General features: G+C 38.2%; 2 protein-coding genes across 3 annotated transcripts; both read left to right on the forward strand.

Annotated features, from left to right (window-relative positions):
- Positions 1-1,758: 1,758 nt before the first annotated feature.
- On the forward strand, positions 1,759-4,487 carry LOC306847714 (lens fiber membrane intrinsic protein-like; the record flags this gene model as incomplete). The annotated part of the gene is made up of 4 exons (XM_079381836.1): positions 1,759-1,933; positions 2,385-2,534; positions 2,684-2,818; positions 4,426-4,487. 4 exons carry the CDS (start codon positions 1,759-1,761, stop codon positions 4,485-4,487), a joined length of 522 nt encoding a protein of 173 aa, XP_079237962.1.
- A 6,983-nt stretch (positions 4,488-11,470) lies between these two features.
- On the forward strand, positions 11,471-24,636 carry LOC306847647 (uncharacterized protein). 2 transcript variants are annotated; one of them, XM_079381710.1, is made up of 2 exons: positions 11,471-12,264; positions 14,047-16,860. In XM_079381710.1, the coding sequence occupies exon 2, from the start codon at positions 14,460-14,462 to the stop codon at positions 16,767-16,769; it is 2,310 nt and encodes a 769-aa protein (XP_079237836.1). In that variant the 5' UTR covers positions 11,471-12,264; positions 14,047-14,459; the 3' UTR covers positions 16,770-16,860. The 2 variants fall into 2 exon arrangements, 1 of the variants encoding a protein (XP_079237836.1); XR_013782174.1 differs by lacking the exon at positions 14,047-16,860 and adding an exon at positions 21,020-24,636 and having other exon boundaries at positions 11,477-12,264.
- Positions 24,637-24,679: the final 43 nt, after the last annotated feature.

Below are 24,679 nucleotides of genomic sequence, written 5' to 3' on the forward strand. Positions count from 1 at the left end.
CCCTCTTTCCCCAGAGGATAAGCAAAGAGGGATTTGCCTCCCAAGGTAACAAGGTAAGCGATGAAAAACTTTTATGTTTTTAGTATATATCTGTAAGTCTTAATATTCAGTTCATTGATTGAAACATCAACGCAGTGTGTGAATGGAACTGGTAGTTAGATAAGCATGTCCATTACATAAATTACAGAAATGTTTTCTCTCTTAATGACTATCTAACCTGGAATATCATAAATAATTCTCACGTTTTATTGAGACAGGCTTCTCAATTTCAATATGTTGAAGTATACTGAAAAAGTTGAAACCTCTGTATTTTTAAGCTTCTTGTGTGAAGAAATTTGATGAACAAAATGAATTATGCAACTATAAAGAAATCTATTACTGTGAAGCCTGTGGAATGTTTTTGAAGAGTATATTGCTTATAATACAAAATTCGTAATGGTATTTTTGAAATTTAACAAAAAAAAAATTAAAATGCCTCTGTTTAAATCAGGTAATTTTGATTTATTAATATTTATACATGTTAAGATTTAATTTAATATAATGTGTTTAATTTATTGAATTACAAATTTTCCAAAAGATGTGGACATTTTTATTTAGCCAAATATAGTTTGATGAGAAAAATTGTTTGATTTTATAAAACGTTTTATTTATATTTTTTGTTTATTAGTTTTACAAGATTTTTGTGCCATTTATGAATGTGTATTCAGTATGAGCATCTGTATGTGTAAAATCAAAACTTTCCTCCTATCTGTTTATTGTATATCTCCTTCCTGCAGTTGCGAAAAGACTGTAACATCTGTATTTTTTAGTTGATGAAACATGATAAATGCAAGATTTATGCAAGATTAAAGAAATATATAACTGTAAAGTTTGAGGAGTAATTTAAAAAAATAGATATTGCTAATAATAACAAATTCGTAATGCTATTTTGCTCATTTATTTTTAAAACGTATGCGCAAATGCTTTTGTGTTTAAATTGAGTGAGTTATTTTAATATACTAATATTTATACATGTTAATATTTGATATAATATGTTTAATTTGTTGACTTACAAAATTTGTGTTGGAATATCTGTCGACATTTTAGCCAAATGTTGGTTTGAAGAGAAAAATTGTTTGATTTATGATTTACTTATATTTTTGCTTTATTATAAGAAGTCTTTTTCAAGTTCAAGTTCAAGTTTATTTGTATAGCGCTTTTTACGATTCATCGTTGCAAAGCAACTCTACAGGAAATTAATTTTCCACAATATATTTATATATTGCAGAACCTTAATATATTTAACTTATGGCAAAATTTGGTAATTCTGTATGTCGTCTGAGCGTTGGCATCCTCTGAGCATTATCTTGGCATTATCTTTTATCTGTTCGGTCATCTCAGATCATTTAAGGGTTGGATCCAGACTGAAGCTTCTGTAATTCCTAGTTACCATGGGATGTTAATCCTGTGGCAGAAACAGAGAAACAAATAGAGACATAATTAGCGTAGCTGCTGTTCCATCTAAGCAAAAATGATTTGTTCAACCCAAGCTAAAGAATAATAATAATGTACATTTGATCAGATATAACTGCAGTACAAGATTATAAGATGCATTATGTGAATGCTTGGCTAAAGAGATGTGTCTTTAATCTAGATTTTAATCTTTTTTGTGGCATTTATTAATGTGTGCATATAAGCATCTGTTTGTGTAAAATTAAAATGTCTCTCCTGTCTGTTTAGTGTATATCTCCTTCCTGCATAGTCACAGCGTGTGTCAGGATGTACAGCTTTATGGGCGGCGGCCTGTTCTGTGCCATTATTGGGAACATCCTAATAGTGGTCTCCACAGCAACAGACTATTGGATGCAGTATCGCCTCTCAGGCAGCTATGCCCACCAGGGCCTGTGGAGGTACTGCATGGCCAACAAGTGCTACATGCAGACAGCAAGTATAGGTAAGCAAATATATTCAAACATTTTTTATGTGTCTATGTATTCATGGCTATTTTAAATCATTGTGAAGTTATAAGTCATATGTAGAGTCAACAACATAATACAAGAAATCTGGCACCTGCATTTGAGCTTCTAGACCATTTTTGCCTGTAGATGGCAGTGCTTTATTATTTTGCCATACAGAGCTCCACACTCTGGTTTGTGTTTTCTGAGCCTTGCACAGTCGTATTCTGAACAGGTGCTCCAAAGTTGTACCCTTGGTCTCATAAGATGGCATCTGAGATTACAGGAGCTGTACTCTGGTTCATTCAAGGTGATTCTGCAGAGACAGTTCTTCAAAGATCACATGAGAAAAATCAGACAAACAGTGATAAGATATGGCTGGGATGAGAAGAGAATGAACATACCCATCTTGTCTGTTGTTTTATGATCATTTCTTGTATGTTCCTCCAGCATACTGGAATGCCACACGGGCATTCATGATCCTATCGGGAATAGCGTGCTTTGCGGGCATCATGGCAGGCATCCTCTCATTTGCCCATTTTTCTGCCTTTGAGAGATTCAGTCGTTCCTTTGCAGCAGGAATCATGTTTTTCATCTCCAGTGAGTCACAAAACACAGGCACAATGAGCTGTAGAATGTGAAATTTTAGCATATTTAAGTATTACTAAAAACTGTTCTTAAAGTCAAAAATATAGATGGCACTACATTTCCTCTGTCCATTTTTAACCCATCACTTTTTTCACACCCAGCTTTGTTTGTGCTGCTGGCTATGTCGATCTACACTGGCGTAACCCTAAGCTTCCTGGGCAAGCGGTTTGGAGACTGGCGCTTCTCCTGGTCCTACATACTGGGATGGGTGGCCATGCTCATGACCTTCTTTGCAGGTGATAGAAAACCTCATAGAGTGCTATTTAACGCAAATGTATGTAGTTTTGTGTATTTTTGTTACTTTGGAGCCCCCTTTAGTTAAGCGAGTGGAATACACTGTCATAATTACAGTGGATAGTTGTGCACACATTTGTTGCTACCGTAAAGCGGTATTATTTATTTATTTTCTTAAATATGTGGGTATATAGTATTTATAGAGTTGTAATTTTTAGTTTTAGTTACTTTTTCTTATTTGTAAGTCGCTTTGGACAAAAGCGTCTGCTAAATGACAAAAGTAAAAGTAAGTAAAGTAAAGCAATCTGCCTTTTTTGGTGGAATTTCGTACCCGCTCAGTGAACTTACATACTCCCAGAACAGACTTTTGGAAGGAGCATGCCTTATTAGAAGTCAGTGTACCATCAGAATGATTTTGAAACTGATATTTCAAGGTAGAAAACCTACATACAGTTGCTTTAAGGATTGCATTGACTCTGAAGTTCAAGTGGTAGAACATAATAAAGTGAGTTTTATGGCATGCTAAAAGTTATGAAATGTTCTCGTGGTGCAGAATGGAAATAATATGCCTAAGGATATGGTTCAAAGGACTTTGACTGACCTCATGATAAAGTTCTGTCACTAAAAATAAAACCTGGATGTGCTTGCAGACCAAACTCATATTAAAAAGCACATTAAAATGTAAGTGTGCCTGTTCTCATTATTTAAAGGGATCGTTCACCCAAAAAGAAAAATTATATAATTAATTACTCACCCTCATGTCGTTCAAGACCTTCGTTCATCTTCGGAACTCAAATTAAGATATTTTTATGAAATCCAAGAGCTCTCTGATCCTCCATTTACATCTAAGGTACTACCATGATCAAGGCACAGAAACGTAGTAAGGACATTGTTAAAATGGTCCATGTGACATCAGTGGTTCAACAGTAATTTTATGAAGCTATGAGAATACTTTTTTGTGCGCAAAAAAACTAAAATAACAACTAAACAATTCTTCTGTGTCACCCTAGGGCGCCATTTTGGAGAGTATCACGACACATGTGAGCGTTCTCCTCTAAATGTTGTTTACATGTAGAAAAATCATGCGCAAGTTTCATGATACTCTCCAAAATAGCACCCTAGGGTGATGCGAAAGAGAAGAATTGTTGAATAAAGTTATTTTAGTTTTCTTTCCGCACAAAAAGTATTCTCGTAGCTTCATAAAATTATGGTTGAATCACTGATGTTACATGGACCCTTTTACCAATGTCCTCGCTACGTCTCTGTGCGTTGACCGTGGTAGGACCCTTGCTGTCTATGGAGGTCAGAGAGCTCTCAGATTTAATCAAAAATATCTTAATTTGTGTTCCGAAGATGAATGCAGGTCTTAAGGGTTTGGAACGGCATAAGGGTGAGTAATTTTTGGATGAACTAACCCTTAAATATATGGTGACCCTTAATATATGGTGACCTACCAATGGTTTGGAACAAACAAAAACAGCTAATTAAATATAATTGCTTTTACATGTACATGCTTATTCTTTCATGTATTTATTTCATTTTTAGTTGATACTAGAACAAATATTCACACTTATTTAAATGTTTATGATTTGATAATTGTCTTTTGCAGGGATATTCTACATGTGTGCCCACAGAATGTATGAATCCAGGAGAGTGGTTGGAAATCGCTAACCTGAAGTAGGAAAAACTGCAAGCAGCAGAAAGTTTTGGCTCAGAAATCATCAGGAACTTCATCACACCTTAATGTTGTATAAGTTAATAACTGTAAACTTCAAAAATACGCGGACACGTTTATAGTTTAAAACCGCATTAAAGGACTCATCTTAAAGGACTTTTTTTTTTTACACATGCACATGTATTAGTAATTCTGCACAGATAGAAATACCAGTCTTCACAAGTGTTTATTTCAATTTTCATTTTTTTTTTCAATAAAATTCCACATCAAATCATTTTCTGTGAAATTTCTGTCTTGATATATTGTAGCATTGCAATACATTATGACTTCACAGTAACACATTTTTAGAGCGTCTTTCTATGCTGTTGGAAGTTAGAGCTTGTACACGTAGTTACATGTAACTGTTTTGCAGTTCACTTTTTTGACCATGTGGCCAGGAGTATCAGACTTGTTTCACAGTTTCACACCAGCTCAAATACATAGTCAGCAAGTATGGCACATCCTGTGTTAATCAGATGTGAGAAAAATGGAGCAGAAAAAAAGATTGAAGCAGGGTTTACATTTTTATATAGCCTAGCAGTAAATGGGCACATTTTGAGACCCTGTCACATTTTTATTTTTGCAGTTATTACGTTTAATCAGGGCTGAGTATTATTATGCCAGCTCTTTCTAATATTAATTTCAGAATGTTTTTGCTTTCCCTCTTTTAAATGGCCGTTCCTCATCTGAACAATTCTTTAAAGGGGTGGTTGACTGTTTTTTTTTTCTAGGCTTGATTGTGTTTATGGGGTGCAGTCAAACATGTGTTCATGCTTTGTTTTTTAAAAAACGCATTATTTTTCCGCTCTTCCCCTTCTCTGATAAACGCCCTGATTATTTCCTGGTTTTATGAAGCCCCTCCCTCAGCAATGGCCCAGTGTGTTGTGATTGGCTGAACTGCCTCTATAGTGCACGTCTAAACATCCCGCCCCTCAGCTGGCATGTGCTCTAGTGATGGGAAGTTTGGATCATTTTACTAACTCAGACCTTTGAGTCTCGTTCAGCAAAATGAACAAATCTTTTTTCGAGTCATTTCGTTAATTTTAGCAAAATATAATTAAAATGTTACGTGTTACTTCCCTAACACATCTACTACTTGTGCAAACGTTGATCACACTACAAACAATACAAAACTATAATGTTATAAGAAAAAGAATAAAATAACTAATTGTTTACCTGGGTCTTTAATCTATGATTACTGTTATAAAAATTAGTCATGTCCAAAAGGCTAACGGGGAGGTGTTGCTAAAATTTATAGCAATATTTTCAGTATTTCACAGAAGACAGGCTTTAAGTATAACTCCTTTGAAGTAATGGTGCTTCATATAACATTATCTAGAGAAAGAAAAGTATTAATGATAAATCCCCTGTGATGTTTGTACTGCTACTGTATACAGGCCACCAGGGCTCCATACAGACTTTATTAAAGAATTTGCTGATTTTCTATCTGAGTTAGTACTGGCTGCAGATAAAGTCTTAATTGTGGGTGATTTTAATATCCACGTTGACAATAAAAAAGATGCATTAGGATCAGCATTCATAGACATTCTGAACACTATCGGGGGTTAGACAACACATTTCCGGACCTACTCATTGTCGAAATCATACTCTAGATTTAATACTGTCAAATGGAATTGATATTAATGGTGTTGAAATTCTGCAGCAAAGCGATGATATCTCAGATCATTATCTAGTCTTGTGTAAACTCCATATACCTAAAGCTGTAAATTCAACTCCTTCTTACAAATAAGGTAGAACCATCACTTCTACCACAAAGGACTACTTTGTAAGCAATCTTCCTGATTTATCTCAATTCTTCAGCATATCCAACAGCGCAGAAAAACCTGATGATGTAACAGAAACTATGGAATCTCTCTTTTCTTGCACTTTAGATATACGGTTGCTTTTTTACACTTAAGGAAAAGAGTCCAACACCGTGGTATAATGAGTACACTCGCGCCCTAAAGAGAACAGCCCGGAAAATGGAGCGCAGCTGGAGGAAAACTAAACTAGATGTATTTATTTTTTACGATACAATTCCGCATAGGAAAGTATTACCCTATCCTATAGAAAAGCATTAAAAACTGCTAGATCTGATTAATTTTCGTCTCTTTTAGAAGAAAACAAACATAATCCCAGGTATGTATTCATTACAGTGGCAAAATTAACAAAAGATAAAGCATCAACAGGTGTTGGCATTTCCCAACAGCACAGCAGTAATGACTTTGAACTATTTTACTTCCAAAATCAATACTATTAGAGATCAAATTGTAACCATGCAGCCGTCAGCTACAGTATCACATCAGATAGTGCACTATAGATCCCCTGAGGAACAATTCCACTCATTCTCTACTATAGAAGAGGAAGAATTGTATAAACTTGTTAAATCAACTAAACCAACAACATGTATGTTAGACCCTATTCCAGCTAAACTACTAAAAGAGGTGCTTCCAGAAGTCATAGATCATCTTTTGGCTATTATTAATTCGTCATTGTCATTAGGATATGTCCCCAAAACCTTTAAATTGGCTGTTATTAAGCCTCTCATTAAAAAAACACAACTTGACCCCAAAGATCTAGTTAATTACAGACCGATCTCGAATCTGCCTTTTCTGTCAAAGATACTAGAAAAGGTAGTATCCTCACAATTATATTCCTTCTTAGAGAAAAATTACATCTGTGAGGATTTCCAGTCAGGATTTAGACCATCCCATAGTACTGAGACTGCTCTCATTAGAGTTACAAATGACCTGCTCTTATCATCTGATCGTGGCTGTATCTTTCTATTAGTGCTACTGGATCTTAGCGCTGCGTTAACAGTGAATGAAGAGGTATCATATCGATCACAGGTGCAGTATGGAGTACCTCAAGGCTCAGTACTAGGGTCGTTACTTTTCATGCTTTACATGTTACCCTTGGGAAATATCATCAGGAAACACGGTGTTAGCTTTCACTGTTTCACCCGGTGAAACACAAAATTGAGAAACTAACGGAATGCATAGTCGATATAAAAAACTGGATGGTGAGTAATTTCTTAATGCTAAACTCTGAAAAAACAAAGGTGTTAATTATCGGACCTAAAACCCCCACATGTAATAACTTAGAACACAGTTCTAACACTTGACATCTGCTCTGTACACTGCAAAAAATGCTTTTCTCACTTAGATTTTTTGTCTTGTTTCCAGCCAAAATATAAAAAGCGTCTGCTAAATGACAAAAGTAAAAGTAAGTAAAGTAAAGCAATCTGCCTTTTTTGGTGGAATTTCGTACCCGCTCAGTGAACTTACATACTCCCAGAACAGACTTTTGGAAGGAGCATGCCTTATTAGAAGTCAGTGTACCATCAGAATGATTTTGAAACTGATATTTCAAGGTAGAAAACCTACATACAGTTGCTTTAAGGATTGCATTGACTCTGAAGTTCAAGTGGTAGAACATAATAAAGTGAGTTTTATGGCATGCTAAAAGTTATGAAATGTTCTCGTGGTGCAGAATGGAAATAATATGCCTAAGGATATGGTTCAAAGGACTTTGACTGACCTCATGATAAAGTTCTGTCACTAAAAATAAAACCTGGATGTGCTTGCAGACCAAACTCATATTAAAAAGCACATTAAAATGTAAGTGTGCCTGTTCTCATTATTTAAAGGGATCGTTCACCCAAAAAGAAAAATTATATAATTAATTACTCACCCTCATGTCGTTCAAGACCTTCGTTCATCTTCGGAACTCAAATTAAGATATTTTTATGAAATCCAAGAGCTCTCTGATCCTCCATTTACATCTAAGGTACTACCATGATCAAGGCACAGAAACGTAGTAAGGACATTGTTAAAATGGTCCATGTGACATCAGTGGTTCAACAGTAATTTTATGAAGCTATGAGAATACTTTTTTGTGCGCAAAAAAACTAAAATAACAACTAAACAATTCTTCTGTGTCACCCTAGGGCGCCATTTTGGAGAGTATCACGACACATGTGAGCGTTCTCCTCTAAATGTTGTTTACATGTAGAAAAATCATGCGCAAGTTTCATGATACTCTCCAAAATAGCACCCTAGGGTGATGCGAAAGAGAAGAATTGTTGAATAAAGTTATTTTAGTTTTCTTTCCGCACAAAAAGTATTCTCGTAGCTTCATAAAATTATGGTTGAATCACTGATGTTACATGGACCCTTTTACCAATGTCCTCGCTACGTCTCTGTGCGTTGACCGTGGTAGGACCCTTGCTGTCTATGGAGGTCAGAGAGCTCTCAGATTTAATCAAAAATATCTTAATTTGTGTTCCGAAGATGAATGCAGGTCTTAAGGGTTTGGAACGGCATAAGGGTGAGTAATTTTTGGATGAACTAACCCTTAAATATATGGTGACCCTTAATATATGGTGACCTACCAATGGTTTGGAACAAACAAAAACAGCTAATTAAATATAATTGCTTTTACATGTACATGCTTATTCTTTCATGTATTTATTTCATTTTTAGTTGATACTAGAACAAATATTCACACTTATTTAAATGTTTATGATTTGATAATTGTCTTTTGCAGGGATATTCTACATGTGTGCCCACAGAATGTATGAATCCAGGAGAGTGGTTGGAAATCGCTAACCTGAAGTAGGAAAAACTGCAAGCAGCAGAAAGTTTTGGCTCAGAAATCATCAGGAACTTCATCACACCTTAATGTTGTATAAGTTAATAACTGTAAACTTCAAAAATACGCGGACACGTTTATAGTTTAAAACCGCATTAAAGGACTCATCTTAAAGGACTTTTTTTTTTTACACATGCACATGTATTAGTAATTCTGCACAGATAGAAATACCAGTCTTCACAAGTGTTTATTTCAATTTTCATTTTTTTTTTCAATAAAATTCCACATCAAATCATTTTCTGTGAAATTTCTGTCTTGATATATTGTAGCATTGCAATACATTATGACTTCACAGTAACACATTTTTAGAGCGTCTTTCTATGCTGTTGGAAGTTAGAGCTTGTACACGTAGTTACATGTAACTGTTTTGCAGTTCACTTTTTTGACCATGTGGCCAGGAGTATCAGACTTGTTTCACAGTTTCACACCAGCTCAAATACATAGTCAGCAAGTATGGCACATCCTGTGTTAATCAGATGTGAGAAAAATGGAGCAGAAAAAAAGATTGAAGCAGGGTTTACATTTTTATATAGCCTAGCAGTAAATGGGCACATTTTGAGACCCTGTCACATTTTTATTTTTGCAGTTATTACGTTTAATCAGGGCTGAGTATTATTATGCCAGCTCTTTCTAATATTAATTTCAGAATGTTTTTGCTTTCCCTCTTTTAAATGGCCGTTCCTCATCTGAACAATTCTTTAAAGGGGTGGTTGACTGTTTTTTTTTTCTAGGCTTGATTGTGTTTATGGGGTGCAGTCAAACATGTGTTCATGCTTTGTTTTTTAAAAAACGCATTATTTTTCCGCTCTTCCCCTTCTCTGATAAACGCCCTGATTATTTCCTGGTTTTATGAAGCCCCTCCCTCAGCAATGGCCCAGTGTGTTGTGATTGGCTGAACTGCCTCTATAGTGCACGTCTAAACATCCCGCCCCTCAGCTGGCATGTGCTCTAGTGATGGGAAGTTTGGATCATTTTACTAACTCAGACCTTTGAGTCTCGTTCAGCAAAATGAACAAATCTTTTTTCGAGTCATTTCGTTAATTTTAGCAAAATATAATTAAAATGTTACGTGTTACTTCCCTAACACATCTACTACTTGTGCAAACGTTGATCACACTACAAACAATACAAAACTATAATGTTATAAGAAAAAGAATAAAATAACTAATTGTTTACCTGGGTCTTTAATCTATGATTACTGTTATAAAAATTAGTCATGTCCAAAAGGCTAACGGGGAGGTGTTGCTAAAATTTATAGCAATATTTTCAGTATTTCACAGAAGACAGGCTTTAAGTATAACTCCTTTGAAGTAATGGTGCTTCATATAACATTATCTAGAGAAAGAAAAGTATTAATGATAAATCCCCTGTGATGTTTGTACTGCTACTGTATACAGGCCACCAGGGCTCCATACAGACTTTATTAAAGAATTTGCTGATTTTCTATCTGAGTTAGTACTGGCTGCAGATAAAGTCTTAATTGTGGGTGATTTTAATATCCACGTTGACAATAAAAAAGATGCATTAGGATCAGCATTCATAGACATTCTGAACACTATCGGGGGTTAGACAACACATTTCCGGACCTACTCATTGTCGAAATCATACTCTAGATTTAATACTGTCAAATGGAATTGATATTAATGGTGTTGAAATTCTGCAGCAAAGCGATGATATCTCAGATCATTATCTAGTCTTGTGTAAACTCCATATACCTAAAGCTGTAAATTCAACTCCTTCTTACAAATAAGGTAGAACCATCACTTCTACCACAAAGGACTACTTTGTAAGCAATCTTCCTGATTTATCTCAATTCTTCAGCATATCCAACAGCGCAGAAAAACCTGATGATGTAACAGAAACTATGGAATCTCTCTTTTCTTGCACTTTAGATATACGGTTGCTTTTTTACACTTAAGGAAAAGAGTCCAACACCGTGGTATAATGAGTACACTCGCGCCCTAAAGAGAACAGCCCGGAAAATGGAGCGCAGCTGGAGGAAAACTAAACTAGATGTATTTATTTTTTACGATACAATTCCGCATAGGAAAGTATTACCCTATCCTATAGAAAAGCATTAAAAACTGCTAGATCTGATTAATTTTCGTCTCTTTTAGAAGAAAACAAACATAATCCCAGGTATGTATTCATTACAGTGGCAAAATTAACAAAAGATAAAGCATCAACAGGTGTTGGCATTTCCCAACAGCACAGCAGTAATGACTTTGAACTATTTTACTTCCAAAATCAATACTATTAGAGATCAAATTGTAACCATGCAGCCGTTATTGTATATTTTTGTTTACTCACTATAACATTATCTTATTCAAAATGATAAAACATGCTTAAAAATGTAATTCATGCACTGTTCTATGCAAACATGTACTAGTCTATGCAAAAGTGTGATATCCTACTGTACTGGATGTCTGAATACTGATAAATGGTCTTAGAGTGCCATCTATTGGTCATACTGAGTATAGATGTTTTATAGGCCGTATACACCGGTCAAGGAGTACAGTAAACTTAGGATAACCTGGGGAACTTTGGGTGATTTCCAGAATATGAGGAATATGACAAATACATGTAACCAACTGTGATGTATGTTGTCTGGGATCACTGCCAACCAATGGGAGGAGAAGAAGAACTTTTACTTTTTAAAAATGACGAATACAGACGAATGCCACCATTAAAAAATAGACAAGGTGAACAAGTAATTAAATGTGGTAAATCAAACAGACATAGACAATGAGAATAACAGGAACTACCAAATATGGGCAATAAGAAACATATATATACTCTGTACCAACACTCACAGAATCAGAATCAGTCAATGGGACAGCTGCTTCTCGACTTTATTGTCTTGTTATAATAAAGTCTTTTCTTTCACATTTGAAACTCTGCTGTTTTTGAGCCTTTCTAATTGCACGACTGAGATCCAGACCATCGACGAGAGCACGTTTTCCACAACATAAAAGTGGCACCCCAGATGGGACTGGATTGAGGCTCCGGCGTCTTGAAGGGCCGTTGCAGGCGAGGGACCTGGGTTAACACGCAAACAATCCGAAATTACGAGGCCTCAAGGTAAGCAAGTTTTGCTTATATATTTGGATATAAGGAGATTGTTTGCTGGTTGACTAAGGGTTGAGCCTGTGGCGGTGTTTTGGGACAGGGCCTCACCAGCTAACGGACGTAAAATTAATTAAATGAAAAAAGGTGCATATGGATTGATGAGTTTCAAGTGTTAAAGGATATGCCCATTAGTTAAAAGAGCACAGATGGTGCCAATATAAAGTAGTAGTGAAAAAGCCTAGTGAAGAAGGGCTAGAAGTGTAAAAGCGTCTAGTTAAGAGGGATGCTGAATGCCGGCAAACGCCTAAGTGAGAGGCGTGGATCTGCGGTTACCGGCCCTGGGACAGAGGGTGACTGCTCGGGCAGATCGTTTCGAAACGAAACCGTTAGTCTTTGTTCGTTATATGTTATATGTTATATGTAAGTGTTGGTACACTTGAGTAATATATGTTTGTCTAAAAGTAAAAGTGCACGGTTATTTGATAAAACTGCAGAAGAAAATCACGTTAAGATTTGAAAAAGATCATATTGTATTGAATGGAATATTTTAACGGATTATTGAAAATTGAAAGAACTAGAAACACCCCAAAAAATTGGTTGTGTCGTTTGTTTGGGCATTCTCCACAGTGTCGACGCTGTGATCCAAATTGTGAAACTAAATTGTTGATAAAAAGAAAAGAATTGAAAAAGGCAATCTGAGCGCCTGTTTTCCCATTGTTGCGCCAGGGAGAGAAGAGGGGACCCGCGAGGGTGGGGGCTGAGGCTTTCTGTGTGTGTGGACTGATAAAGAGTGTGTGTGTGTGTGTGCGAAAAGGAAGGAGAGGGAGAGAGAGATTCTGTTATTCTGAGTTTGCCCATACGGAGACATGAAGCGGACAGAAAAAATAAAACACATCGATTTGAATGACCCTGACACTGAACAAGAAAATCAGTTTCAGGCAGTATTGGTACAGACACAAGGTATTCGCAATCATTTTTGGTTGGAATCCAGCTTTATTGATCTCTATGGGCATGAACAGAAATTGACAGAATACAAGAAAAATATCTTTTTCAGAAAATTGATTAAGATTACAAATTTGGGAGAAAAATCAGCTGAATGGCCAGGAATAAATTGGCAAGATGTGGTAATGAAACATATAACGATTCGGCGATTGAAATACAATTTGTTTAGACTTTGGGATGCAGCTCTTCCTTGGATGGGAGCTGAGTCAAATGCAATTGACATCCCAGTTGAACCAGTTGTAGCACCGTATATTAAAAATAATTGGGCACCCTGGCCAGTGCTCGAAAAAGGAGCTACAATTCTAGATAACATCCATCTCAGAGTGGAAGCTGAGACGAGAGAAGTGATTTGGACGTCCAGAGTGTTGTTTGAGTCACCAGAGATAGGAAGTGCGCAGCCTCTCTTTGTGACTGGCAGAACTCTGAGGCGCCTACTAGTGACGATTGAGCAGAAGTTACAGCCTCAGTTCATACGTCACGTGAGGGTGGAGATTCACGGAGATCAGGAAAGATCGGATTCATCTCAGTGCAAATTGCTAAAAACAATACTCAATTAAATTAGAAAAAGATAAGAAAAAGGAAGGATGGCAGAGGGGGAAATAAAGGGAAAAAAGAAAAGGGGAAAAAGAGGTAGAAAAATTTTAACAATGCCGGAAAGAAGCTTATTGATTGACTATATGGAACCTCTGTATCCGATGTGGTGCACAAGAAATGAATTGAATATCAATATAATTAGGATAAAAGAATTTTGTATAGAATTAATGCCATCTCTTAATTACTCAATTTGGACAGGAGGATTGACAGCAACAGGTCGCAAATTTCATGAGAGGAGACTGTGGAGTTTTGAAGCTTTCAGCTTGGGGGAACACATCATTTGGACAAAAGCTAATCTTCGGATAAAAGAAACAAAGGGCTTTGGGTTACCTTTTAAGTTATTAACCAGAAAACACATTGTGATTATTCTAAAATATTTGAGATACACTAACCAGATTTCTTAAAAAAGGTGATAAAGTCCTCAGCCCAGTACAAGTCCAGGTGTAATCAGGGGTCGGATACTTTTAGTGATCCTCGTCTGATGAGCTTGGTGAAGAATTAGCTATTAAGTTTTAAACCACTGGGATTATAGAGGTAAAATCACCTAATAAACAGAGAAATAATTAGATAAAAACTATTTGCTAAATAAATTGATAGGGAAAAATTTTATAATGTCTAGTCCAGTAGAATTATTGGCCTCTGAAAATCCAGCATGTAAAGAAAATATAGGGGGACTCTCGAAAAAATGGGCAAAAAGAACAAAGAAATTGGCCACCAAGTGGCCGGTAGAGGGAACATTTAATGTGGCTATGTGTAGAGAGATGGAAGTACTGATTAAAAATCACAAGACCAATGACAAATCTAGAAAACGAAATGACAAGAGGGAACAAGAATTAGGGGTGTTGAATTTATTCAAGCAATATGGGATTAAATTATGGAAATTGGAAAGGGGAAACAAAACGGGTGAAGTAAAAGAAGAAAGACCACCTCCATATGCTCCTTGCTGTGACCAGGTCGTCAATCAGATGCCAATCATACAGGGAAAAATAGATATAAAAGGACCCATAGAATTTGAGGGGTATGTACATGAAACAAGCTCAGACGAAGAGATAGAAGCGCAGAGCTGCCCAGAATCATTGTCATTAGAAAGTAGGGAGAAAGAATATGCTTGCAGGGTCGTGAAGGAGGGGCTGGAGCCACAGGAGGAAAGGCTGGAGCTACAGGAGGAGGGGCAGTGGACATCTACACCAGCACCACAGCCGAGACGAGAGAGAGAGAGAGCAATCTACAAAGAAGAGCCAAGAATTGAAGGAAGGGGGGCCAGAGACTACAAGGAGAAAAAGAAATCAGGTGAGCCCCTCACACGTCATGAGCTTGAATCAATGTTAAAGGAGATGGAAGAGCGTTATAAGCGCGAAACAGCAGCAGGTGGCGGCAGTGAGAGAAGTGAGGGGAGTGAGTCAGAAAGATCATCTGAGGAAGGAGCGCCCTCTGCTGACTCAATACAGGAAGAACTGGCTGAGATGGAGGAAAGATGCAACAGGACAAGAGAGAAAATCAAGCAAGCTATTAACATGACAAGAGAAGAATATGAGCAGGTAGAGAGATCATTACAACAAGAAGCAAATGAATTATTGCATCTTCAGTCAAAGCAGCCTCATTCAAGTCTGCGTTACCCAGTTCAGCGAAAACAGTACAAACAAGTTGAAGGGATACTGACCTTACAGGACATAGAGCCACTGAAAGATCAGCATCAAGTGCAAAGGCAAAGAAATGAAGACAGATCAGCACGGACGATGAGATCTCCAACAAGAACAACAGAAGAAGCCAAGGATGGTGAATCAAGACATCAGTGCCCAATTCTCATCAAGCAAGGGCATGCTCAATATATACCTTGGGCAAGTCAAGATTTGGACTCTCTAGTGTCCCGTCTCCCAGATATTCATGAAGGAGCTGGAAAATGGATCAAAACAGTGGAAGAAGAAACAACTGGAAAGCTGTTGGCACTTGGTGACATCAAAGCATTGCTTGTAAAGTGCCTAGGAGCCTCCAAGATGAATGACATCCTAAAGCAGTCTGGCCTTCTGCATGCAGTGGACAGACCTGAAGCAGATGGAACCTCCTTTGACAAACATCGACGTGATATTTGGAGGGTGCTGAGAGCTGAGTACCCAATGCAAACTGACCCAAGCTGCCTGAAGGGAGAGCCAATGGGAGAAATAGAAAATCCTACCACCTACATACAGAAACAACTGAGACGATGGAAAGAAGAACTGGAAAGAGATCCTGAACAAGACAGAGTACTGACAGCACTCTTCAGGACTGCAATTGTGGAAGCCATGCCTGCATCAGTAAAACTGAAGCTGGAAGATGTGGTAGGTCTGAATTCAAAGTCACACAAAGAATTCAGAGACCATGTGGTTCATGCTGTGGAACAATACAGAAAGCAAGAACTGAAGATGAGAAATCAAGAAAAAGAACTACAAAGAAAACTGACCCAAATGCAACTTGAAGAGCTCCTGAACAAAAAGAAAAGGATCCTTGCAGTGCAAAAAGAAGACTCCTCAGCTGTTATGGCACCTGTCAACACTTCAGTGCCAGTTAATCCACCAGCACCAATGAATGTGGCTGCACCAGCAAATCAGATTGTGACAACACAGGCGCCACCTGCTGGACCAGGGAATGCACCACAAGGACAGCAACCAGTGGTAATATATCTCAAGCCAGAGCAAGCAAACAACAGGAATTGGAACAGACCACAACAAGGAGGGCGTGGTAGAGGCAGATTCAACAACAATCAACAGAGACCAGGAATATGCTGGGGATGCAATCAGCCTGGACATCTTAAGAGAGACTGTCCCTCCAATCCTTGGATGCAAGACCAACTGATGACAACAGGGGTTGGTTATGAACAACAACCAATACAGACCCGAGCTCAAGGACCTGTCAACCCGTGGCGTGGTCCTAATCAAGGTTACTAGGGCTGCCCAGAGAATCCTGAGGGGAGGAACCAACTTCCAATGATATCTTCGGATGCCGATCAAGAACCAATGTTGCGAGTTAATATTGAAGGAAAACCAATAACTCTTATGCTTGATACAGGGGCATCGTACTCATGCTTAAATCCAAGATATGCCTCGCACCTCCCCATGTCTGGAAAATATATAAAGACAGTAGGATTCTCGGGAGTGACTCAGCTACTTCCTATGACGACCCCTGTAAGCATAAGCTTAGAAGACACAGAAATAAGATTACCAATTTTAGTTTCAGAACATACACCTGTCAACCTGTTAGGGAGGGATGCTATATGTAAATTGAAAATGCAAATATGGTGTACTCCAGATGGAATTTATATAAATGATAGAGCAGTGAGACAAATGAATTTGACAGACGTACAACAAACACAAGAGCCATGTGCTAACATGTATTGGTTAGGAGATTTGTATGAAGACGTAGAAAAAACACTTAGCAAATGGGGAAGATACATAAGAGAACAACTTTGTGAACCAAGTCTACCAAAAACTGAATTTCATTGTACTATGAAGTATGATGAAAGCAAAGAGCCAGAATTTGAAAAAAGGTGGCTAAAAGACACAAAAGAACTAACTATCCCCATGATGTCACAATATATAGTGATAGGACCAAAAGGTGCAGCTCTGCAGGTAGATAGAGAAGAATTCATTGATGAGTGGTTTGATGTGCCTAACTCAGTTCCCCATGTCACTCTGTATGTAAATAAAGACTGTGTTTCCAAAGACTTAGGCCCCATGATGAAAAAAGCAGAAAAGAGTAAGTGGGAAGTTACAGAAAATCCTCTAATATTTCAATCAACAGATGACCAGTATCTTAAGATTTTATGTGCAACTCCAATGATGGGAGTTCCTAGAATGATTGTAAATACAAAAAGCAAACCAAAAGTTGAGGAACATCAAACAAAACAGACTGAATTAATAAGAGAAATGGAGAGGCAAGTGCCATCAGAATTATGGTCACAACATGAAACTGATGTAGGGCTAGTAAAGTCAGCTAACCCGGTTAGAATAATACTTAGACCTGGAGCTACAGTACCTAGGAAAAAACAATACCCCTTGAAACCAGAAGCTGTAGAAGGAATAAAAAAGACAATTGAGGGGTTAATGACAGCAGGAGTGCTAATTGAAATCAATAGTCCTAGCAACACTCCAATATTGCCAGTAGCTAAAGCAGATAAATCCAAATGGCGTCTGGTGCATGACCTGAGAGCAGTAAATGAGATTGTGGAGGACTGGCCTGCGGAGGTTCCAAATCCGCATACGCTGCTAACCAATGTTCCATCTACTGCTAATTATTACACTGTGATTGATCTGTGTTCTGCCTTTTTCAGTGTTCCCCTGTCAGAGGAAAGCAGACCATTGTTTGCGTTCACCTATCAAGGTAAAAAATTAAGTTATACTCGAATGCCCCAGGGCTTCAAGCACTCGCCCCACATTTTTAATCAGGTATTAAAAACAGATCTAGAGGACCTCAGGTTAGATAGTACCCTAATACAGTATGTAGATGATTTGCTTCTTGCTTCTGCAACTCTGGAACAGTGTCATCAGGACTCAATTAAAGTGCTTACTAAATTAGCAGAGGGGGGACATAAGGTTTCCAAAGACAAGCTCCAATATTGCCTGCCACAGGTTGAGTACTTAGGACGAACAATATCACATGGGATGAAAGCAATATCACCCAGTCAATTAGAAGGCATTAGCAAAGTACCCCAACCTCAAACAGTAGGGCAGATGATGACTTTTCTAGGAATGACAGGTTTTAGTTCAGATTGGATTGAAGACTATGCCATTAAAACAGCCCCGTTAAGAGCCTTAATGAAACAAGTGGGTCATCAAAATCTTAGGGCACCACTGACATGGACAACAGATGCATTAATAGCATTTGAATCATTAAAAAGAGAATTGCAGTCTGCACCTGCATTAGCAACACCAGCATATGACCAAGTATTTCATTTGTATGTTGCAAATAGAAAAGATGGCTATGCATCTGCAGTACTTATGCAAGAGACTTGTAGTGGAAGGAAAAAACAACCAATTGCCTACTACAGCACAAAATTAGACAGTGTGGCTGAAGGATACCCGCCATGCTATCAGCAAGGATTAGCAGCAGTATACTTTGCATATGAAAAAGCCTCTACAATAACTATGGGTTATCCAGTCATAATATATGCACATCATAAGATAGTGGAGTTGTGGGAACAGGGTAAATTCGTTCTTACCCCTTCTAGGTGTCTGGCATATTCAACATTATTGACCTTTCCAGATATAACGATAAAGAGATGCACAACAGTCAATCCAGCCAATCACATACCTTTGCAAGATGAGGGAATACCTCACGAATGTGTAGCTGACTCCTTAGCATTCACCAGATTAAGACCAGATTTAGAATCAACACCCATCTCTGAGGCACAGGTTGATTACTTTGTAGATGGATCATGCTTCAGAGACCATTTGGGTAATCACGCAGGATTTGCAATTGTTAGATGTGACAGTGATGACTTTATTCCAGTGGTGGTGCAGCATTGTGAACAACCATGCTCAGCACAACTGGCAGAGTTGAAAGCTCTTACTGAAGCCTGTAAATTAGCTAAAGGCATATCAGCAAATATTTATACTGATTCTGCGTATGCTCATGGTGTATGTCACCTTTTTGGAGCAGTTTGGAAGCAAAGGGGATTTAAGAAAAGTGATGGTACACCAATACAACATGGTGATCAGATAATTGATTTAATAACAGCTATGATGCATCCAAAGAGATTGGCCATCGTTAAATGCCAAGCACACAAGAAGGGTAATGACTTTGTGATTAGGGGCAATAATGAAGCAGATAAATATGCTAGACAAGCATCTGGCTGCACTACAGCAATAATGGCTCCGTCCATTCTAATTCAACCTCAGCCTCAATTAGCAGATGTAGCACGGATGCAGCAACAAGCTACCCCATATGAACTCAGTGTATGGCAACAGAGAGGAGCGACAAGAGACGTAAATGGGCTTTGGCGGTCACATGAAGGACAAATGATAGCTCCCACACCATTGCTTACAATCCTGATCTCTGACGCGCATGGTTTCGACCATTGCGCGAGGGGGGAAGTGATTAGAAAGGTAAAACGCCAAGGATTTTGGTCACCTTATTTACAAGCAATGGTGGACGAGTATCTGTCTGAGTGTGACGTCTGTGCCCAAAATAATGTAAGAAAGGGAACAACCGCACCCGTAGGTCATATTCCTGTCCCAGAGGGGCCATTCAAACATTTGGTAATGGACTATGCAGATATGATAAGAACTGTCAGAGGTAAAAGATATTTACTGGTTATAATTGACAGATTTAGTAGATGGGTGGAAGCTGTTCCATCAGCAGACCAAGGGGCTCAAACAGTGATTAAATTTCTGACCAGAGAAGTAATTCCCAGATTTGGAATACCATCCCAAATTAGTTCAGACAATGGGTCAGCATTCATTCAAAGAACAGTAAAGGCAGTAATACAACAGTTAAGGGTAAAGCAACGTCTAGGTTGCGTCTATAGACCTCAGTCCCAAGGGATCGTGGAGAGAGTTAACGGGACTCTCAAGGCGAAATTGAACAAAATTTGCGCCGATACAAAATTAAATTGGGTAGATGCACTGCCCCTGGCGTTGATGAGTTATCGTATGCAAACAAATAGGATAACAAACTTGACCCCACATGAAATGCTGACAGGTAGACCAATGCCAGTCCCATATTTGAGAGGTCCATATGAAGGACCGCCCCTTGAACAGTTGCAAATGGAGTTAAAAGCATATATGAAACAGCTGACGAAAATTCATGAAGCCATCCATACACAAGAACAGAATAGAGGTCCAAGAGAGGAAGAGGAAACACCTAGTGTTATACAACCTGGAGATCAGGTATATTTGAGGGTCTTTAGAAGGAAATGGAATGAGCCAAGAAGGGAAGGGCCATACACTGTAGAAAGAGCCACCCCAACAGCAGTACAGGTGCAAGGTAGCACAACTTGGTACCATTTAAATCATTGTACCAGAGTACCCAGATTGAGACCCAGAAGACGAGAAGAACAGATAGTAGAGCTCCCTTCAAGGGAGCACAGTCCAGAGAGAGGTGGGGAAGAAAATGAGCAAGTAGGGCCCCCTCCAAGAGAGCAGAGTCCTGAAAGTAACGGGGAGGGGGAAGAAAGTAATGCTGATGAACCTCATTTCAGGGAAACAGAGCGCGCAGAAGCCGCAGCACTGACTGAAGATGGGGTGCAGCCTCCGGAAGTGGAACATGAAAGTCAGGGTGAAACTGATCGTGATCTTGGTGATGATATATCTGCTGCAGAGATTGCCCAAGACGCGGGGCAATCCACAAGACCATTCGAACCACAGCCATCAACTAGTGTTCAACCCAGATATCAACCTGATGAATTCCTCACGCTTGATCCAAACACCATTGCTGAATTATTCTCTTAAAATGACTGATCAGAAACCAGGTATTTATGCAAACGGACATGTTAGAAAGGGGTCAGTAAATAGGGCTAACGATAATGAAAACAATGCTAAAACATCAGATTTAAAGAAAGAAGGACTGCTAGGTGCGGCCCATGACAATGAGTGGTTCAAATGGGCAGAATACACTGCAAAAGTAGCAGGAATGGATAGTTGTGTGTTTTGTTCTCCATCCCCTCTCGAAAAATTAACAGTAGTGCCCAGCCCCTATGATTTCATCCAATGTGGTAAACATTATGCTCAATATTGTAAAGACACTAAAGCTAAAGGGATACGTTTTCTAAATGCCACATATTGTCCAGCAGAATGCTTACTTATGCTAGGAAACAAGGGCTACTATAGAGATTTTGGCAAAATAAGAATAGGAAAAGAGTGTAATCAGATGAATATTAGAGTTGCTCGAAATAAAAGAGAGATCCCATCAGCCTATGATATTGACTACACATTAGATTATGAATGCTTCAACAGAACCAACGGAAAACAAGATGTGGGTGAATTTGGGGGCAACTGTGCGGTAATTTGGCATATGGATGTATTCATGTTTCGAAATCCACATGTAGCTAAGTTTCATAGTATAATGTATGCTACCGCAACTATAAAAACAAATATGACAGTTGTGAGATTAATAGACAAATGTGCAGAAGCTACAATTCACTTTCCTTTTATTTATTATCTAATGGATCAAACAGAAGCCGTGGCAGATTACTATTGGATGTGTGGAGGAAAAAGATTGCGAACCACACTCCCAAAAGATTGGAAAGGTATTTGTACCAGAGTAAGATTGATGCAAGGAATAACAATAATAGAGGGAAACATAGATAGTGTAAAGAACCCCAAATCACAAGTAAGCAGAGCAAAGAGAGCGTATGCTCCAGACCCAAAGGTGTACTTAGATGCAATTGGCCAACCTAGAGGAATACCAGATAAATTTAAAGCAAGAAATGAGGTAAAGTCTGGCTTTGAGTCTCTACTTGTATGGATAGCCACCAACAAAAACACTGAATGGATTAATTACATTTACTATAATCAGCAGAGGTTCATTAATTACACCAATGATGCCTTAAGTGCTCTTGGAGAACAATTAGATGCAACAAGCAAAATGACATGGCAAAATAGACAAGCTTTGAATTGGCTGTTGGCGGAAAAAGGAGGAGTTTGTGTAATGTTTGGTTCTGACTGTTGTACCTATATCCCAAATAATACAGCGCCAGATGGATCGTTCACCCAAGCGATGGATAAACTGAAAAATCTGAGGGAAGAAGTGACCTTGAATGCTGGAACAGATCTGCAGATTGGAGACTGGTTAAATTCAATTTTTGGGTCTTGGAAAGGGTGGTTGATTAAGGTGGGAATTGTAATAGCTATTGCTATTGTTGTGTTTTTTGCACTGTTTTGTTGTATTATACCTTTCATCAGATCCATGCTAGCCAGTGCTGCAGCCAAACAGATGCTAAGCATATCAGTAAGACCAACCGGAGTTGACATTGGATATGCTCACGGATACACTGTGGGCCCTGGACTGGACGAACTAGACGACTTTGACCTAGAAGAGACTATTCTGTGAAACCTTTCCTGAAAGAACAACGGAGTGGTAGGGAAGGGGTGCCTTTTAATTTTTTATATTTCTTTATTTTCACTTTTGTAGATATATTAGAGGTGTGGGATAGTGTAGGGAGAGAGATAGGGGTACTATGTATTTTCCTTTGGCATATGCCCCTTCCTGAAGTCATTTACTCCTTATATCATTTATATTTACTTCTTATATCATTTATATTGAAATTATTTACTAATCATGTATAATGTGAATGCTGAAAGAAAAAGGGAACGATAAGGGTCTGAAGCAGGTCATTGTCCATGTTATGAGGCATTGCAACCAGAAAAAGGGACTGACAAAGAAGGATTAATTGATATCTGAAAGGTGATTGAGGGTCTGACCCAAGTCAGGAGTGCAATAACAGTGTTTATTCATTTAGCCCAGCCTTCAGAGATCAATATGTAATTTTTTCTATACTTATTTTTATGCTATTACACTAACATTCCATTAGTTACTATAACAATGATTGCTGTATACACTGGAACATACTGTCAGAAAGGAAGAAGGAAGGATCGACGAGCACCTCAGTGCTTAGCAACACGAGTAGATTCAACTGGGGTTTAAAAACCCACCATCTACTCCAACACCAGATAGGGCTAGAGGAAGCTCCTCTGGCAACGAAGGATAACAACACCAGATAGCGCTCTAGGCTACCGGAAATGCCTAGAGTTCCTCTGGCTGCGTGGGACAAACCAGTGTTTTAAATCTATTTTCTAGATGTATTGATTAATCACTCATATATTCTACATAACCATGACAACCATGGGCAAGGCTTGAACATTTTGTGCACATGCTTACACACACATTAATGATTGAATTATTAATCCCGAAAAGTATGGTTGGATAGGAAGACGGATTCTTTTACTCTTCTCTAGTCAAAAGGTGAGGAGAGATGTTTGGGTCTGGCTTCCTCTGGAGTGCGGTATCATGAAGAAACAATCTGACAAGAGGTTATGAGAGGCCGCACGCTGGCTAAAAGAGGGTATAAACTGAGGGGTGGACTCATGGAACTGCACTCTAGGTAATGAACATGATTGTGAGACTTAGTAAAGTCTCAAAGAGAGGAATATATTGTATATTTTTGTTTACTCACTATAACATTATCTTATTCAAAATGATAAAACATGCTTAAAAATGTAATTCATGCACTGTTCTATGCAAACATGTACTAGTCTATGCAAAAGTGTGATATCCTACTGTACTGGATGTCTGAATACTGATAAATGGTCTTAGAGTGCCATCTATTGGTCATACTGAGTATAGATGTTTTATAGGCCGTATACACCGGTCAAGGAGTACAGTAAACTTAGGATAACCTGGGGAACTTTGGGTGATTTCCAGAATATGAGGAATATGACAAATACATGTAACCAACTGTGATGTATGTTGTCTGGGATCACTGCCAACCAATGGGAGGAGAAGAAGAACTTTTACTTTTTAAAAATGACGAATACAGACGAATGCCACCATTAAAAAATAGACAAGGTGAACAAGTAATTAAATGTGGTAAATCAAACAGACATAGACAATGAGAATAACAGGAACTACCAAATATGGGCAATAAGAAACATATATATACTCTGTACCAACACTCACAGAATCAGAATCAGTCAATGGGACAGCTGCTTCTCGACTTTATTGTCTTGTTATAATAAAGTCTTTTCTTTCACATTTGAAACTCTGCTGTTTTTGAGCCTTTCTAATTGCACGACTGAGATCCAGACCATCGACGAGAGCACGTTTTCCACAACACCGTCAGCTACAGTATCACATCAGATAG

Source organism: Barbus barbus (assembly GCF_936440315.1).
Source record: "Barbus barbus genome assembly, chromosome: 27".
Lineage (NCBI taxonomy): Eukaryota > Metazoa > Chordata > Actinopteri > Cypriniformes > Cyprinidae > Barbus > Barbus barbus.